The sequence below is a fragment of the Olea europaea genome, chromosome 5 (genome assembly GCF_002742605.1).
Source record: "Olea europaea var. sylvestris chromosome 5, O_europaea_v1, whole genome shotgun sequence".
NCBI classification, from domain to species: Eukaryota; Viridiplantae; Streptophyta; class Magnoliopsida; order Lamiales; family Oleaceae; genus Olea; species Olea europaea.
The window spans coordinates 920,561-938,716 of NC_036241.1; the positions used below are offsets into that span (position 1 = coordinate 920,561).

An 18,156-nucleotide genomic window follows, 5' to 3' on the forward strand; every position below is an offset into this window, starting at 1 on the left:
TCTCAAGAAAATAATTTGTAAGAAATTCAATTCCCTGAAATTTATTTTTTAGGCAATTCAATTCCATCTTTACAATCAAACAGACCCTAAAGTTATTAAGAATAATATATATATTTATATATATATATAATGTCCATCAAATTTCTTAACCCCGCTCTTGTATTTATGGAAACGCCTCTAAAATTATTAGAATAAAAATTAGGAATAGTTGCAGTAAAAGTTCCAAATCTTTAAAATATTAGCAGACTTCCTCTAAACCTTTTATTTGTTGCACCCATCACCTCTAATCTTTCCAAACATTGCATGTGAAACCTTTTTTATATGATTCCATCTGAAATGTCGTCAGTTGACCATCAAAATAAACTATGACCATCTTTTAATCAATTTTAAAAGGGCAAAATGGTATTAAACAATTTAAAAAATTAAATCAAAAGCAAAAAAAAAAAAAAAGGATCTTCTTCTTCTTCTTCCCCTCCCCCCACCTCCACAATCTAAAATAAATAATAATAAATCCGCCCTTTGCCACCGCCATTGCCATCTCGACTGTGAATATTTGATTAACATCAAATCCTTTGTCCATTGCCTGACTCAACTCTACAATATCACCTTTCTAGAGGCCATAAAGGATCCTGTAGACCCCATGATGGATTTCATGAGGAACTTGAAAATCCTCTTCAACTCGGCCGTAGAAGGTGGGACGCGATTGCAAGGAATGAGGGTTTTGTATTGGGGTCCTGGAGGTGGAGCTGGTGGTATTAGCGAGCCTTGGTGTAGGAAGAAGCAAGGTTTGGGGGCGTCAGAGATGTCAATGGTGATTTGGAAAAGCGACTCGACTGCTTGGAAGACTTCTAACAGCGGGGCAGAGGTCCAGAGAATGTTGTCTTAGCGTACGACAACAACGGATACAATGAGGCTACGACAACAGAGGTGGTGAAGAAGTGACAAATTTATTATTACTAGTTTTAGATTGAGGGGGGTGGGTGGGGGAAGAAGAAGATCAATTTTTCTTTTTTGGTTTTTTATTTAAGTTTTTTAATTGTTTAATAAGGTAAATAAAAAGTTATAATTTTGCCCCTTTAAAATTGGTTAAATGGAGGTCAAAATTTATTTTGATGGTCAACTGATAGCATTTTAGACGGAAACCACCCAAAATGACCTCACATGCATCGTTTGTAAAGTTAAGGGGTGACGGCTGCAACAAATGAAATGTTTATGAAATGTTTGCTAATATTTCAAAAGTATGGAGCTTTTGTTGCAATTATCCCAAAAATTATTATCCTTTTATACATTTTATTCCACTTTTATCCTTACTCATGGAATCATTCAAAAGCTACTGATTGCTACTTCAATATTTAAAGAATAAAACAGCTGTTGAATTTATTCTCTCCGTCAATTATTGGGCAAATTATTAATTGCTAATTAATAATCTACTATTAATATGCTTTCTTGGATTCTTAAAATAATTGATTATAGACTTTTCTTATTAAGTTAAGTAATTATAAGATTTAAAGATTTTCGTTAACCTTAAATTATGCTATCGAGTTTATTTGGACAGCTAATTACTAGTTTTAACCAAGTAATTATGCCAAAATAATCTAATTTGTAACATTAACATAATAAGGTCAAAACCATTATTAAAAATGCCAATAGATGAACGAAAAATTATTAAAAATGGTAATATATGTACGAAAAATTTAAACTCCATGTGATACATTCAGCCCTTGTTTGAGCCCCATTTTTTTTTTTAATCAAAATTCATTCTTCAACAGTGATTTAACCTCATTTCAACCACATATTTTTAAAAAAAAATGATATTATGTACAAATTTAAAATTTTTCTTTATTTTTTAACCACACACTTCTCATCAACATATTATTCAAAAAATGCATTTTTTGGACAAGAATGGGGCTCAAACAAGGGCTCAATACGTTTTCTCGGACATAACGGAATATTATAAAAATTAGAGAGGTAAATGAGATATTTGTGTAGTCATTCTTTTCAATTAAAAGAATGTTGAACATGATCAAGGAAAAGAAACACGTGTGGCACTTGTCCATCTACCATTTATATATAAATAGAGCGGATTTGATTATGAGAATGAGGCACGAGCCCTCAACCATATGCTAATATTGAAATTAATGTGTGAAAACAAATAGACGTATCGCGACAAAATTAAGAAAATATAGACAAGTGAGATGTTTGATCAATTACTGTCCAGTCCAATATAACATAAAAGCAAAGCAAGCCGACAAAATTCAACAATATTAATTAAAAAAAAGTTACATGACATGTTTGTTGATGCACGGTTGATCCGACCTTACATGTAGAAATTTTCATGCACCCTTGACGTGTTTGTCAAGGTAGGTTAAATAATATCGAACAATATAAAATTAAACAAGGTATCACAATTCACAAAATAAGCTTCACATCCAAAATCCCGCAGATAAAAGTAATTCCCCACTACAATCTCACGCATGGCTCTATTCGCCTCTTTGCTGACTCTTCCAGCTCTAATGTAATTTTGGACAAAATTAATGCAAAACAATTATAATTCTCAAAAATTTCATTCATCATCAATACATTACAATCATATATGGGGATTTGATTGCCCCTAACGGTGCCTTTCCTAAAAACTTGAATCACTTGTACCGCTTCGAAAACACTAGAATATTTTTTATTACTAGAACACAAATTTCTCCTACATGAAGCCTAATTCGAAACTTCAACAATATCTCAGGACAAATTCCGATTATACAATCCAATACTGCATGCTAAATGTGCTCCAATCTCAAGTCGAAAAGCAAGTACAAGAGCCTATAAGATTCAAATTATATGTATTTTTTTAAAGAGAAGCTAGCAAAATTGGAGGGAAATTTTAACAAACTCTTTCCATGTTAAAATTACAATTCCATCCCATTACCTTCTGTACTCTACCTTTAGAGCCCTTATCAAATTATATGCCAAGAGTAAAGCTTTCTCCGCTTAATTCCCAATTCACTTCCGAAATTACAGAATCTCACCGCATTCGCTCAAAACCCACTTGCAGAATCTATAGATACAACTAGTGTGTTCGTGTTATTTAAGGTACATTATTAATTTAAGAGACTTATGTTGCATAAATTGGTATGATTTTTCTTCATTGATGTTCTCTGATTATTTTCTGTTCATGTTTATTTGGTGTGATTTGTTGTGCGTTTTATGTTTTGAAGGGATTTTGTTTATGTTTTACGGATTTTTTGGTGTGTATTTCTTTTTGGCAGGATTTATCATAAATTTGATGAGATGGATGGAAAAACAGCAGGAGAAGATGAGATACTTGATTTGAGTAAAAAATCAATTGAGAGAAAAAGGAAGAGAGAAATCGATATTTTAAGTGCCAATGTAAAGCAGGATACTTCGAATGGCTTTGTGGGGAGGGTTTTGAGGTCAAGGACATTGGCTATGACTGATGGTGAAAAACAAGTCATTGAGATGGAAATAGATAATGTGGAAGAAAAGGATGAAGGAGAGATGCAGGTTTCGCGGAAAAGGAAAACAATGAAGGGACGGCGAGGTAGGCCCCCCAAAAATAAATATGGTGATTGTGAGTTGAGTTTTGGGGAGAATGATGATAAGGTAACAGGGCACAAAACAGTGGATGAGGGTATTAAAGGGACTGGCCGAGGAAGGAAAAAGGTTAATGGTCGGGTTGGAAGGCCACCCAAGGTGAAGGACAGGATTCCTGGAATAGTTTTAAAGAAAGATGATAAGGTGGATGAGACTTATAATGGGAGGACTGGACGTGGAAGGAAAAAAGTTAAGGGTCAGGTTGGAAGGCCGCCCAAGGTGAAGGACGGCATTTCAGGAATAGTTTTAAAGAAAGATGATAAGATAACTGGGCAGAAGACAGCGGATGAGAGTAATAAAGGGACTGGCCGAGGAAGGAAAAAAGTTAAGGGTCGGGTTGGAAGGCCTCCCAAGATGAACGATGGGGCTTCTGAAATTGTTTTAAAGAAGAAAAAAGGCATGCGAGTGAAGGATAAAGGCATTGGTACTAATGGCTTTAAGAAAGATGGTGATCATGCGAAGACTGGTGTTTGTGGCAGGGGAAAGAGGATAAAGGTTGATCCTGATGATTTGGGAAAGAGGATGAAGGAAGATTCGGGGAAAGAGGTGTTCACCGAAGGAAAGGAAAATGGGCGTAGGGAAGAGAAGCAGATAGTGAGGGATCAGATAGATTCTATGCTTAAGAAGGCAGGGTGGACTATTCAGTCCAGGCAGAGGCAATCCAAAGATTACCAGGATGCTGTTTACGTTGACCGAGAGGGAAGAACTTACTGGTCTGTGACCTTGGCCTATAGAAAGCTGAAGGAGAGGATTGATGGTGGTAATGCAGATGATAAAGATGTTTCTGCATTCAGCCTGATACCGGAGGAGGTGTTCAGCATGCTATTCAGAATCACTGAGAAGGGAAAGAAAGGAAAGAAAGCTAAGGTAATAAAAGAAGGTGCTGGAAAGACTAATAAAGGTATTACTACAAAGGAGTCATCTAAGAGTAAATCATTAGGCAGGGTAAATAAATCAAGATTAAATAGGGGCAAAAGACGAACACTATGGGCTCGTAGACCGGGGGAAGGATCTGACAGCGATAATGATGAACTATACAAGGGGAAGCGCTCGCTACTATCATGGATGATTGATTTGGGAGCAGTTCCCCCCAGTGGGAAGGTGAGTTACAAGGGAGGAAAGTGTACAGAATTGATGCTCGAAGGGAAGATTACAAGAGATGGAATCTGTTGCAACTGTTGCAATAAAATGCACACCATTTGGGACTTTGAATCTCATGCAGGAAGCGGGCTTCATAAACCATTTAAAAATATCTATTTGGAATCCGGGGTTTCTCTTCAACAATGCCTCATGGACTCCTGGACTAAGCATTCAGCAACTGATCAAACTGAATTTGTTTCAGTGCATATGAACGGTGATGATCCCAATGATGATATATGCAACATTTGTGCAGATGGCGGTGATTTGATGTGTTGCGATGCTTGCCCATCGGCATTCCATAATGTCTGTTTGGGAATTGAAGTACGAATATGGAACATGCTTCTCTTACTTTTTTTGTATGAACCTGTCTGTCTTTTGTCATTTATTGTTTGATTGTACTTTAATTCAAGCTGATGCAGCTTTTAATTGCATGGATGCTTTTAGAATTTGCTGTCATCTGCATTCCTAAGTTCTATTTATTTTTGGTGGTTCCCTCAAATAGCCATGTGGTAGGCTATTAAGAGTGTATCTCTTTGTAGCATTTTGCTAGCTTTTACTTGACATCTGTCTCCTCTGAAAAAATAAAGACATAGTTTATGGCCATTCATAAGCTACAGCATGATCAATCATTATGCGCTGTTTTATAGCCAGGATTGAAACAAAATTTCATTTTGCTTGGTTGAAATATGGCATACTGCACCATGGAAAGCTGGCAATCTTATGTTTCAGGACTTTGGTTGTTGAAAATAAGTTTTGACTTAAGTTAATTTTCTACAACATTTGATCGAGTAACTGAAACTCAAATGTTTTCATATGGTAATTCAAAAAGGGAAACTAGATTGTTGTTAAAAGACTAATTACTCCCAAAAAAAAATATTAATATATTGCAATCCTCTCTCTTTTTGGTAAATTTAGGCCATGTTTGAGTCACATTCTTTCAAAAAAATATATTCTTAAATAGTAATTTGACATTATTTCAACCATATTTTTCAATAAAATAATATTACACGCAAATTCAAAACTTGTCATTATTTTTTAACCACATTCTCCATCAATCTACTATTTTAAAATACATTTTTTAAAAATAATGTGGCTCAAACACACACTTGAGAGAAAATAAATACTCACATTTCTTGTTTTTCAGAAGGTTCCCTCTGGAGATTGGATCTGTGTATGCTGCTCATGCAAATTCTGTGGAGTGGCTGGTAAAATTACCTCAAAGATCGACGAAGATCACAATTCAGTTGTGTCCGAATTATTTATGTGTCATTTGTGTGAGCAAAAATGTATGGTTCAGTCTTCATCCCTTCCCAATTACCCAGAGATCTCGTTTTCTATTTAATCATGTATAACTGGTAGTATTGCAATGTTGTTCACAGTTATTGTCTTTTGCAGTCCACCTGCCTTGCATTGGTGGGAAGGATGCTAGTCATATTGATTACCATAATCCATCCTTTTGTGGGCCAGAATGCCAGAAGGTAGTTTTCTATCTTTATAATGCTACTCTTTGTTCTGCAGAATCTTGATAGTATTAGGCATTTTGTAGTTCAATACCATTTTGATAGACTTTCTTGAAGATGTCACATCCGCTTCAATTAACGTTGTAGCGAAGGTGTTTCTATAAAGCAATATATGCAGGACTTTTGATGTTTGATAATATTTTGCAACACAAGATCATATAGTGACTTCGTAGTGATGAAACTTTCCTCGTACAAGGTAGTTGGTAAATATGAAGCTTAGCTTCTTTTTTAACCGTGCCATAGAATGTAAGTAAACAAAATTGTAATATAAAAAGCCTCGTGGTTCAGTCTCATATAGCTGAGACTTGACAAAATTTGCTCAATCATTGAGCTAAAAAATAACATTTGGAAGGGAAGATTTGACACATCCTTTGCCCTTCTCCCTAAAATAATAGTTTAATATGCTGAAATTTCTTTCAGTTAAAAGTGGTTGAAGGCAAATTGTTACAGGTCTTAAGTTATAAGTTAACATCAGGATGTGGGTATAGGCTTCATTTCCTTCAGTTGGATTATCTGCTATGCATTTCTCATCTTTCTTGATGCACTCTGCAAAGTTGGTTTTTTTATCAAATTATGTTTTACCTACATTTATCGAGGAATGCACGCAAAATGTTGGGCTATTTATAGCTTTCTTCTCCCTTCAACTATACCATTTCCTTTCATATACTTTTTTCCTTGGCTCACTGCTTGGTATATGTTTATTTTGTACATATTGAAAGTGATTTGTTATCAGCTAGAGATTGCAGTGAATGATAATGCATACTATCTCTGATTTGAGGAAATTATTGCGGCAGTTTGAAATCAATACGTTTAGTTCCAGTGCATGTGGGATATTTTTAATCATTCTTCTAATACACGTGTATCTTGCTATTTTCGTGTTTTTAGAGTCAAACACTCCCAACATCTTTTTCTATTGCGATTAATTAAATTAGACTCCAAGAACCCAAGTCGTGATCATTTTGTAACTCAAAATTTATTTTAATAGTATTAAGGCTCTAACATCTTCGTTCTGTAGATTTTTGATAGCCTACAGGTACTGCTCGGGGTGATACATGAACTAGAAGGAGGATATTCCTACACCATTCTTCAGCATCGTGATGCATCTTCCAATGATGACTCATCGGTGGTTGAAAGCAATTCCAAATTAGCTCTGGCTTTTTCTGTCATGGATGAATGTTTTCTACCTATCATTGACCACCAATGTGGAAAGAATATTATTCACAACATTGTCTACAGCAGTGGGTAAGCATTAAGAATTTATATGAAATAAAAGTGTTTCATAAACTTAAGTCGTCATTTATATTCAGTTTTTGAGGTTGATAGCATATGCACAGGTGATGATAACCGATATTCTCATTAAGAAATTTCCTGCTTTCTTCAGTCTGATTTATGTTGTTTCAAAAATCCTGAATCATGATTTATCAAACAAAATAGAACTAAAAGCAACTCATTGTGCTGTATGTTATAGTTGAAATTGTGCCTGTGGTACTGAGGAACATGCTTCCTAAAGAGGCTTCTTTTGTTTGAAGACTTTCTATTCATGTTAAATGATGTTCAGACGTTTTCTATTTCAGTCCACTTGCCATTTTGAGAATTTATGAATTAAAAAATTATACAGCACGTGCCAAATTTCTGGAATATTAGACGCTTGACCTTTGATGCTTGTTAAATTAAACTCTGCTAGTAAGTTTCCCATGGTTTCTATGCTATAAATGTTGTATATTAGCTTCGCTTGGAAAAGATCTCTTATAAAATCTGTTAAATCTTTTCTCTGAGTAACAATTTCGTCAAAGGCAGAGTAATCTACTGTATGCAACATTTTGCTGGCCAAAAAAAATGGATCTTTTATTATTTATTTCTTATTGCAATTTTCAGGTCAAACCTTAGACGGCTGAACTACAGTGGGTTCTGTACCGTTATTCTAGAGAAGGGTGATGAAATTGTTGCAGCTGCATCTATAAGGTTGTCTGCACTTGATTTTTGTACCCGACATTACATAAGAGTTTTGATTAGTACTTTATTTACCAGTCCCAGATGAGATTCTCTAAGATCGTTCATCTTTGATTTTTTACTTTTTGGCAAATATAACTCATTTGATTGATTTTTAATGCCTTGATTTTTTCTTGTTTCCCAAAGTGAAAAGGTTACTTGTTTTTGCATTATACAAGATCCTCCTCCACTGAGTTCTCAAATGGTTATATCTGATATCATCAGACATCAATCCAAGTATTTCTATAATTTCTTACCATTGATTTTTCAATGTTGTGAATATTTTATCCAATAATGTAAAATGAGAAGTGACACAATGAAAACTAAAATTTACATGTTTATGATCTCTGAAAACAGGATCCATGGGAGTCAGCTAGCCGAGATGCGAAAACTAACATTTACATGTTTATGATCTCTGAAAACAGGATCCATGGGAGTCAGCTAGCCGAGATGCGAAAACTAACATTTACATGTTTATGATCTCTGAAAACAGGATCCATGGGAGTCAGCTAGCCGAGATGCGAAAACTAACATTTACATGTTTATGATCTCTGAAAACAGGATCCATGGGAGTCAGCTAGCCGAGATGCCTTTCATTGGAACTCGTTTGAGGTATCGACGTCAAGGGATGTGCAGCAGGCTTCTAAAGGCAATTGAAACGGTATGCTTTTGTGTCTTTGTGAAATTGTCTGAAGAACAAGTTACTATTTTAGCTCCCTCGGGGTTTCATGTTACCCCTCGTATTTTATTTAGTTGCTATGTTTTATCTTAACTGATTGCCATGGGAAAAATGCCAGAAGACCTCCCAAGTTCTTCCATTGTTACATCCCTGAACTCTTTTTCAGATTTCTCTGTCACTCTCAAGGGTCGCCGTTCAAGGCCTGCATAAATTTTTTATGGACCAAAACCGGAAGACTCTGAGAACTTTCGGATAAGCTTAAAAAGTTAGCTTATAAGTAAATAAGTTTGTTTTATAAGCTTTAGCTGATAATGCTCTTAGTTGGTAAGCTGTCTCCTGGTTTTATGCTTTCTTATGCTGCAAATTGTTTCTCAGGTTCTTGGCTCTCTTGGTGTTGAGAAACTGGTCATACCTGCAATATCTGAACTTAATGAAACATGGAAAAAGGTTTTTCATTTCGTGACTCTTGAAGAGTCAAAGAGACGAGAAATGACGTTAATGAATATAGTAGCATTCCCAGGAATTGATATGTTACAGAAACCTTTACAAAAGCGAGCTATACAAGACGAGCCTACTGAGGACATCAAGGGTCAAGTCGAAAATTAGATGAAGTTACCGCTACAGTTGATTCAGATTCCGACTTGACTAATGGCTTCTTAGCTATGGAGTCGACTGAAATTGGAACATAGCTATGGAGTCGAAGAAGAGGAACAAGGACGGACACAAAGACGCAGATAACCCATGAAGGGGCTGACTGGCTGAAGTTTTCGTCCTTGTATAAACTCGATGTTGTATAGGGGAATCGTACCCATGTCTACGTAACTAAACTTTATAGGGACTTTCAATTTTTTTATAAGGAAAAAAAAAATAAGAAATTCTCTCTTTTTAAGAGATTGAATTTGATAGAAAAATATTCGAAATATTTTTTTTTTGCTTTGACACGTGAGAAGATAGAAAATAAATCCTTAATTTGAATGTTCATTTTTGGTTAGGTGAGACTTACTGACCTCATATCCAGTGCTTAGACATAATGTCTTTGAATAGAAATGTTTTTATTTTATAGTATCATTTAGCAAATGATAAAATTTTAATTTTTAATTATTGTTAAAATATTTGTTTAACCTCTTATTTAATTGCAGCATTATCACTCTTGATACTTTCTAATTAAAAAGAAAAAAAGAAAAAAAAAAAAAGAAGCAATTTTTTGACCTTTTTTTGTCTTTTATTTTTTATTATTGAGGACCTTGTTCTCACTCGAAAACTCTAAAAGCCTAATTTAGAAGTTAGGGTTCATTTGATTGTAAGAATGGAATTTGAGTAGAAAGAAAACGAATTTTAGATAATTGAATTGTCTAAACTTGTTTTACTGAGAATTGTCAATTAAATGTGTTTGATTGATATAATTTTTCACTAAAAAAATATTGAAATTTAAGAACTTTTGGTCATTTAGTTTTGTTTTTCATAAAAATTGTTAATAAAATGGATAAAATGTCACATTGGAGATAAAATTTGTTTCAATTGCCAAATATATATATATATATATTGGAAAACCAAAAACCATCAAATTCATGGGAAAATCAATTCCTCAAAAAGGTGGAAAAAGGGGTCGCTTGGGGTGTTGCCGAGAAAACCAATTGCCAAGAAAATTTGGACAATCGAACATGTAAAAAGGTAGAAAATAGATTTTAATTTCCTACTTCCATAAAAAATTGTGCAATGAAAAAGAGCTTTAGTGTTTTAACTTTCATTAACAAGCTCGATTCTTGTGTATGATGTTCTGACTATATCGAAACAGAGAGCTTCTCAATATTTAGAGATCACCTGAAATATTTCTCAAGCATTGGACTGGGGAGAAAATTTTTGTTATTTTTGAAGTATGTGACATTTATATTATAATAAATTCATGTTTAATCCCAATTAAATAATTAGTCCAAACATCATATTTCAAAAATACTGAAAATAATTTAGGACTTCGGAGAAATGAAAAAAAAAAATTGTTTATTTAGTTTTTAATAATTAAAAATCATTTGAAATTGAATTAAGCCGTTTACATAGTTTTTTTTTTTCCAAATAAAATAAATGGGATAATGTAGAAAATTTCTTTGTTATAAGTTTCATATAAAAATCATTAAGCGAACAGGATACACATATATAAGTTTATACATGCCTTCACTGTTCTACCTCGTATCTTTATTGTATTTGATACTTGAATAATGGTAAAGTATGCCAAAGTTTGGAAATGATTAAAATTTTCTAAATTATAGTCAATAATTAATTTTAATCACATATTTTATAATACCTACAATTTTTTAACTACACATTTCATCAATTTTTATCAAAATCTACTAAAAACTAATTTTAGTTCCCACAAAACAGGGGCTATGTATGTTTCGTAATATTTCATTTCTCCTAGTTTTGGAAGAAACATTGTATCGTGAGAGGTAGACCGTAGACGTTCAATTATTCTATTAACAACGATGCTAAGACAAAATGTGTTTTAAAAAGATTTTCAATGACATATTATCTTTCTTCTTTTGTTTATTCTAATCGATTTTCTAACAACATACTTAGTCTCACCTCTCTAAATTAATATGATAAATTGTACACTAATTTATTTAATTTATGAAAGTTATTAATTTGTAGAACATCTAGAGTAGTTTACATAGTCCACCGTCAATAATAGAGCATATATGTGTATACCATAGTGAAAGAATGGGAAAAAAATTTCTCGAGGCAGATGAGTGGAAGTGAAGGCTGGAAATTTGCATCAAAGAAGAGGGGTGGCGACGCTGGTGACACCGCTTCCAAAGCTGGTAGTAGAAATGAGTGGTTGATAATCAATGATTCCTCTTCTTCTCTTGCTAGCACACGTGTCACTATGTAAGCGTGAGGTGAGGTTTGCATGGCATGCTAAGACTATGGTATTAGAAGTATCTATTGTTAGTCAAAGATAAGAATGTGTACTGAGCATACATAAATTCGTTATTGTGTATAAAATCTATAGGATTCCCTTTGTATTTTTGATTGGTGTGCTATAATACTAGAGTTGAAGTAGAAGCACTAGTTATCCAAGCATTTGTATGAATCCTCAAGAATATACCTTTGTAACTTCTAGTGATTGGGTCTATAATACTTCCATTTTAACTACTCATTCTATAAGGGTAACATGTCATGCTTGACACGACCCACTTTTAGACGACATAAGCCATAGCACGAGCCATGATTTCGGCTCTCAAGGATTTTCAAAATTATTTTAGTTAGATGTTGCTTCATTTCAAAAAAAATTAGACGGCCAACATGGGCGTGAGCTGATGAAGCCAAACCGGACTTGGGTCAGCCCGCGTTGCATGTTACACGAAGCATGTCTATTTGTCTACCAACGTGAAAAAATACTTATTCAACAATATAATAAACAAAATTTTAACTTATTTTTCGTATGTAATAATGTCCGTAATTATTCGACTTTTCTTCCCAAACATGCCACAAGGCTAAAGGAGATTGGGGTGGGAAAGAAAAATGGGTAGAGTTTTCAATTGAACCTTACAGGTGATTGTAAATCAGAGAACAGAACTTATCTTTTTTCTATATGAATAGGCTATTGTCATTCTCTACTAGGCCAAGACTGTTAAACTTTATCGTCTAATTTTCCGTTTACCAAAGGAATCAACTCCATCTTACCCTTAGGAGTTCGAGGAGTTAAAGGAGTTCCAGGTGATTGTTGCGAGAGCTTGTGCCTCACGTACCCGTAGAATGTACAGCCAATGAGTGTTATAGCACATCCCATAGCATTAAAAGATGATATTGGGTTTCGAAAGATCAGCCATGAACATGTAACAGCAACAGCAACCTGAAATGAGATAATTCAAGAAGGATATAAATGACTGGAGCATATCAAAGGCATTTCTTGAATATGTGAGACTGATAGAGGATATTGACATTTTCATCCTACACGAGCTGCAGAATTGTGCAAACTATATAAAGACATCTTGTCCATGAAGTACTGACACAGACACGTGCATAACGTACATATCGACACGTGATTTTTCGAAAAAATACTCTGTTTAACAAAGACACGCGATTTTTCAAAAAAGTACTAACACAACATGTCGTCAACACGTGTCAGATACGGACACGTTACCCTAGTTGAAGCGTGAAGTGTCCATGCTATGGAGTATCCTGCCGTGCAAGTTTTTTACTTCCCTCAAATAGTTTCTTATTTCCCATTTATAAGTTGATGATTATGCTATCAAAAACTAAACAGAGTTCAAATTTAGAAGTGACGATTCACGAAAATCAGTTCACTTTTGCCAGATTAGTCAATAATAATCTGCTCCATTAGTTATCCAGTCTTGCTTTCTTTGTTGTCCATAACCTTCTCTCAAACTTAATTCACCTACACTTCCTCCATTTCCAATCTAAATAATATATTGGCGTAAATGAAAGGAATTAGGTACCAAATAGATGCTCACCTTAAGGTTCCCTGAAACGTTAAAGGTGACAGCAGTTGTAGAGTGAATAACGTAAAAGATGGAGAAGTTCAGGCAAAATGCAAATACTCCAGACCCGAAAATAATAATAAGGGATGAGAACAGGGAGGGACACGTGCGAAACCATTCAATAACACCCGGTCCTTCCAATAACAAGGCTGGCACAGCCAGGATCATTGTTGCGAAAGGTGCCATATAATAGACTGTGTTTATGCTGCCATAAGCACAAAAAAATAAGTCAAAATCCTCAATCATTATGGTAAGTAAGAAATCCACGTAGAAACCGTAAAGAAACTATAATGACGTGTTCTGTAGGGAACACCTGGAGAGTACGAAGAAAACAAAGCTAGGTTGAATGAACATCATACCCAACAATCTATAACACGAACTTCATTACCATTTTCTCGAATCAACAGTTTAGGCATTACTTAATTTCCATAAGAAACAAAAAATTAAGATCTCCTGAAAGTTAGAGTAGAAGTAACGGGATTAATCGACATTGATTCGACTTCAACAAACGGACTGAAACTTGGAGAACATTAGTCCAAATTAAAATGATAAATTGTGCTAAGAGTTCTGATGTGTTCTTTTGATACGAAGATTTAATTTCACAAAGAAGATATCAATATTCTATTCTACATTCCATTAAAAAAATAAAGTTCCCAAGTTGCTTCTGTGGTAAAGGAATGAGATTGCACGCCTCTAAAATTTATAAGAACTAGATAAAAAGAAATAAAAATTGCATTCAAATGGTTGGGGATGAAGAGAAGAATGAACACAAAATTGTCAATCTATGAGTAACTTGACAGGTTTAATCGATCCCATTTGTTCATCCTCTTTGTTCGGCAGAAATTGTGGTGGGGGCAGGTTGGAGGAGAAAGTGATTATAATACCTGTCAAATTTGTATCCGTGTAATAGAGACTCAGCAAGAATTGTCTTCGTAGACGTAGCAAGGCAACCAAATAAAGCAGCACAAAAGCCAAACATATTAAAACTGAGCTCAGTGATTGAAGTTAACAAAATCCCTCCAACAATGGGAATTAAAGAAGCCCAAATTCGGGAATCAAAGTGCTTTCTCCAGACTATCCACTGTAAGAAAACTGTTTCAAAAGCATGAGAATCAGGTGCATCATCTATTTCAAGATGCAATATTCCCAAAAAAATCATTATTTGTGTTTAAATCTTGTTGATTCTTTGATTTCTATCTTGTAATCACAAAAGATTCTAACACTAGGCACATAATTTTACTCAAAACACACCTGTTGTTGCTGGTGTGAATGACTTTATCGTTTGCATAAATGAAACAGGAATGTAACGCAGGCTCACGTTCCCTAAGACTATGTTGATACAAAATACAACTGACATGGGAAAGATCCTCCTCCAGCGATCTTCAGGGTCGACATGAATAAGTGGCTTAAGTTTTAGCACTTTAATTACCAGGTATGCGCCGACTGCTGAGCATATGAAGTGTATACACGACACAGATAAAGGAAACTTGAAATCCAGTTTCTGTTAAGAGGAAAAAGAAGCCATAATGATTATCACGGACATGATCATCAATACGTATGAATATCGAGAATTAAAGTTTCGGATATTTTAGAAAAGAATATAGCTTAATTGTAAGAGAAATTAAGAAAGCTTATAAAATCAATATATAAGCATGCATTACATCCCATCAGATCCTTGATCATTCAGGATTTTCATTGTTAACTCCACATGGTAAACTAAAGAAGACCTATAGATACAAGAAATGCCTATTATCACAATGCAATTAGAATGGATTATAGCGGTTTAAAGAAAATGCTGAATGTGTTAAATAAAGAAAATTCTCCCCTCTCTATCAGCCCATTCCGCATGAAAACAAATCTTTCTTGGTTTTAAACCTGAGGCATAGAAGGAAGAGGAAAAGATCCTGTAGAAATTTTTTTAATTCAAAATGGATCAGTCAACCCGGTCTATGAATCTATTCGAACTCTCAACGATTTCTAGAATTTTAGGTGGGATGGGGATTGTAATTCTTTCTACTTCTCGATGTGTAATGATAGACCGAGAGGCTCGACTCGATGTGTACGAGAAAAACTTATTCTCAAAAGAAGCTCTTCAGATTTCCATCAAGTTGACCACTTTTCAATTGCAATAATGAGTCCTTGCCTCATGAGTGTCGTAAGAAACATTAAAGTATCAATAGATTAAATTCCAAGCACCAAACAAAGAGAATGAAAACTATTAGCTAACTATAATCAATATCACTAGCTTTTGTAAGCTTCAATTTTGGAAATTTACAGGCTTCTACCCTCTTCTGAAATTGAGAAAATACGCTTGCAGCAAATGCCAGTTCATTAACTTTCTACAAGAGAAAGAACTTTCAAAAGTCTCTTCTAACTAGAAAAGGAACTTTCCAAACACGTTCAAAAATAGTTTGTTAGTTTCAGAAAAGTCTTTGGCATTTCAAGGGGCTGTAAAGTAACCTATATTCATTGCCGGTAGGCGGCAGCAGTCCAATAAATGAGACGGTAAATTGAAATCAAACGTTGGTGGTTTAACATCAACGATTCAAATTCTTGGAATTTCCGAAACGGTAATAACAAGTTAAGAACCTTAATTCAAGCTGAAGACCAATAAAATATAAAATTTCTTTTCCAAAAATAACGATGAAGATCAAATAGAAAAATTATTCACAGGAAATTCGAACAACACAAGAGACAAAAACAAATGAACACGTACAAATACTTAAAACACAAATAATTAAACAGGAACAGCAGTTTTTTCTTGATGCCTGTGGATACATACAAACCTGGAAAATCCATTTGTTCATGATAATAACAGTAACGTTGAAACCCCACCATTGAACGATGGCTAATATAGATCGAATTACACTCCACTGATAAAACCGACTCTCCTCCATGATTCTTTCACCACCCCAGATCAAAATTTACAACAATCCGCCAATTTCTTTTTGTTTATCAAAAAGAAAGACTTAACAAGAAAACTGAAAAACCCAAAAAAAATTTCGCCCAACTAAATCATTAGAGAAGCAAGAATTTGAGTAGGGCGGTGTAACGTTGGAGAGGGCGCCATAAGTTTCGTTCTTCTTGGGGTGTTTATATTGAGAAATTTTGTATGTTTTGTTAATTTTTTTGCTATTAATAATTGATTTTTAGGACTGACTTCTCAACGTGTGGGGGGTTTCTCACTACCTTCAATTCACACCTTCGACCCCCCTTTATTGGTTAAATCCCCACTAACACAACTTGGTCCCCATTGACTCCCATTAATTTCTTGTAATGTATTATGAAATAGTAAGTTAATGAAAAATATATGATTAAAAATAATTTATTTATATGTAATATTATTTTAATGAAAAATATTTGGTTAAAGATAAATACTGTAGAAAAAATAATAATGAAAAAAAATGGAACTCAAACAAGGGTAAAAATACTTGTTTCGTATGGTTCTAATTTTCCAAAAAATAATTATGAGCATGATATATAGCCGAGTTGCCATCGTAGAGGCTCAATATGATAAGTACTTTTTGATGTGTATGTGTTAAATCGATCTGTAGGGGAAAATGTGAGGTCAGCCACAAATGCTGATATAACCATATCATGATCAAACTAGACTACGATGGATCAAAATGTCTTTGTAGATGTTCAATAAAATGTATATTTATAATGTGTTGTATTAAGCTAATCAAAATACGAGACTCGACTAATTGTACTGTTCTCTTTTTCTTCTCCCCGCCCCTCAAGGAAAGTATGAAAATGAAAAACGTTGTGAAGAGCTTATTCAAAAAATATATCTAACAATTTAAAATAATATTGTGTTGTTATTTATTTATAGTAATACAAAGCGGTTTTTTTTTTTTTTTAATTTAGTCTATTTAAATTTATCTTGAACATATACTAATAGAATTAAATTCTATACATTTTTTTATTTTTATTTTTTTGGAAATCAATACTTGATAGTGTTGTGAGAAGAATTAATTGTGCATATGTGAATTCTCAAGTTGATTTGGAAATTTTTTCAAGTTACATGGTTTGACTCGTTCAATTGTTGAATTAACTTGCACATTTTCATTCATTGCACTTGGCTTTAATATTAACTCACGCGTTTGTTTATCCTTTTTGACGTATATTTTACGTTGATTATAATTTCAATATTGAAATTATATGGATATGGGTCAATCTGTTAGGATTTTCGAAAAGTTAAAAATTGAAATCAAAAGCTAAAAAGTTACTTTTTTTTAAAAAAAATTTGAATAATTTTTTGAAAGTGCTTTGTTTGACTAGAAAAGTTTTTAGATTGCGTTTCATTGTGAGTATGAATTTTGCATAAATTTAGGCAATTTAATTGGCTAGAAATTATTTATATGAAAATTATTAGTTAAATGTATCTGATTAATTTAGTTTTGAATCTAAAAAAATATTATATTTGTCAATTTTTTATCAATGAATAGATAAGAGACATGGGATGACCTGTAGTCTATCATCGCGCTCAGCCACCACGTCTGGTTCTATATGTATTATTTGGTTCGATTATCAAAAAATCATTGATTCATGGTTCAATTTATTCTGTTGGAACCATGTCCATCCCTAATTTTAGCTATTGAAAAAAAATGATAATGTTGTAAAATGGGATATTACGATTAATGACTATTTAACTTAATTAGATATTTATGTCTTTCTTGCTTTAGAGAATTGATAGTGTTGTAAAATGAGAATTATGAATAACTAT

General features: G+C 33.8%; 2 protein-coding genes across 3 annotated transcripts; one reads left to right on the top strand and one right to left on the bottom strand.

Annotated features, from left to right (window-relative positions):
- Positions 1–2,856: 2,856 nt before the first annotated feature.
- LOC111394345 (increased DNA methylation 1-like) lies at positions 2,857–9,977 on the top strand. 2 transcript variants are annotated; one of them, XM_023020110.1, is made up of 8 exons: positions 2,858–3,084; positions 3,261–5,067; positions 5,891–6,032; positions 6,142–6,224; positions 7,282–7,508; positions 8,142–8,228; positions 8,817–8,916; positions 9,310–9,977. In XM_023020110.1, exons 2-8 carry the CDS (start codon positions 3,283–3,285, stop codon positions 9,538–9,540), a joined length of 2,655 nt encoding a protein of 884 aa, XP_022875878.1. In that variant the 5' UTR covers positions 2,858–3,084; positions 3,261–3,282; the 3' UTR covers positions 9,541–9,977. The 2 variants fall into 2 exon arrangements, with proteins under 2 accessions (XP_022875879.1, XP_022875878.1); XM_023020111.1 differs by lacking the exons at positions 8,817–8,916; positions 9,310–9,977 and adding an exon at positions 8,613–8,794 and having other exon boundaries at positions 2,857–3,084.
- A 2,363-nt stretch (positions 9,978–12,340) lies between these two features.
- Positions 12,341–16,544, bottom strand: LOC111394346 (UDP-galactose transporter 1-like). The gene is made up of 5 exons (XM_023020112.1): positions 16,217–16,544; positions 14,682–14,931; positions 14,315–14,522; positions 13,404–13,635; positions 12,341–12,781 (listed from the first exon to the last, which is right to left on the bottom strand). The coding sequence occupies exons 1-5, from the start codon at positions 16,325–16,327 to the stop codon at positions 12,560–12,562; spliced, it is 1,023 nt and encodes a 340-aa protein (XP_022875880.1). The 5' UTR covers positions 16,328–16,544; the 3' UTR covers positions 12,341–12,559.
- Between the last annotated feature and the right edge of the window lie 1,612 nt (positions 16,545–18,156).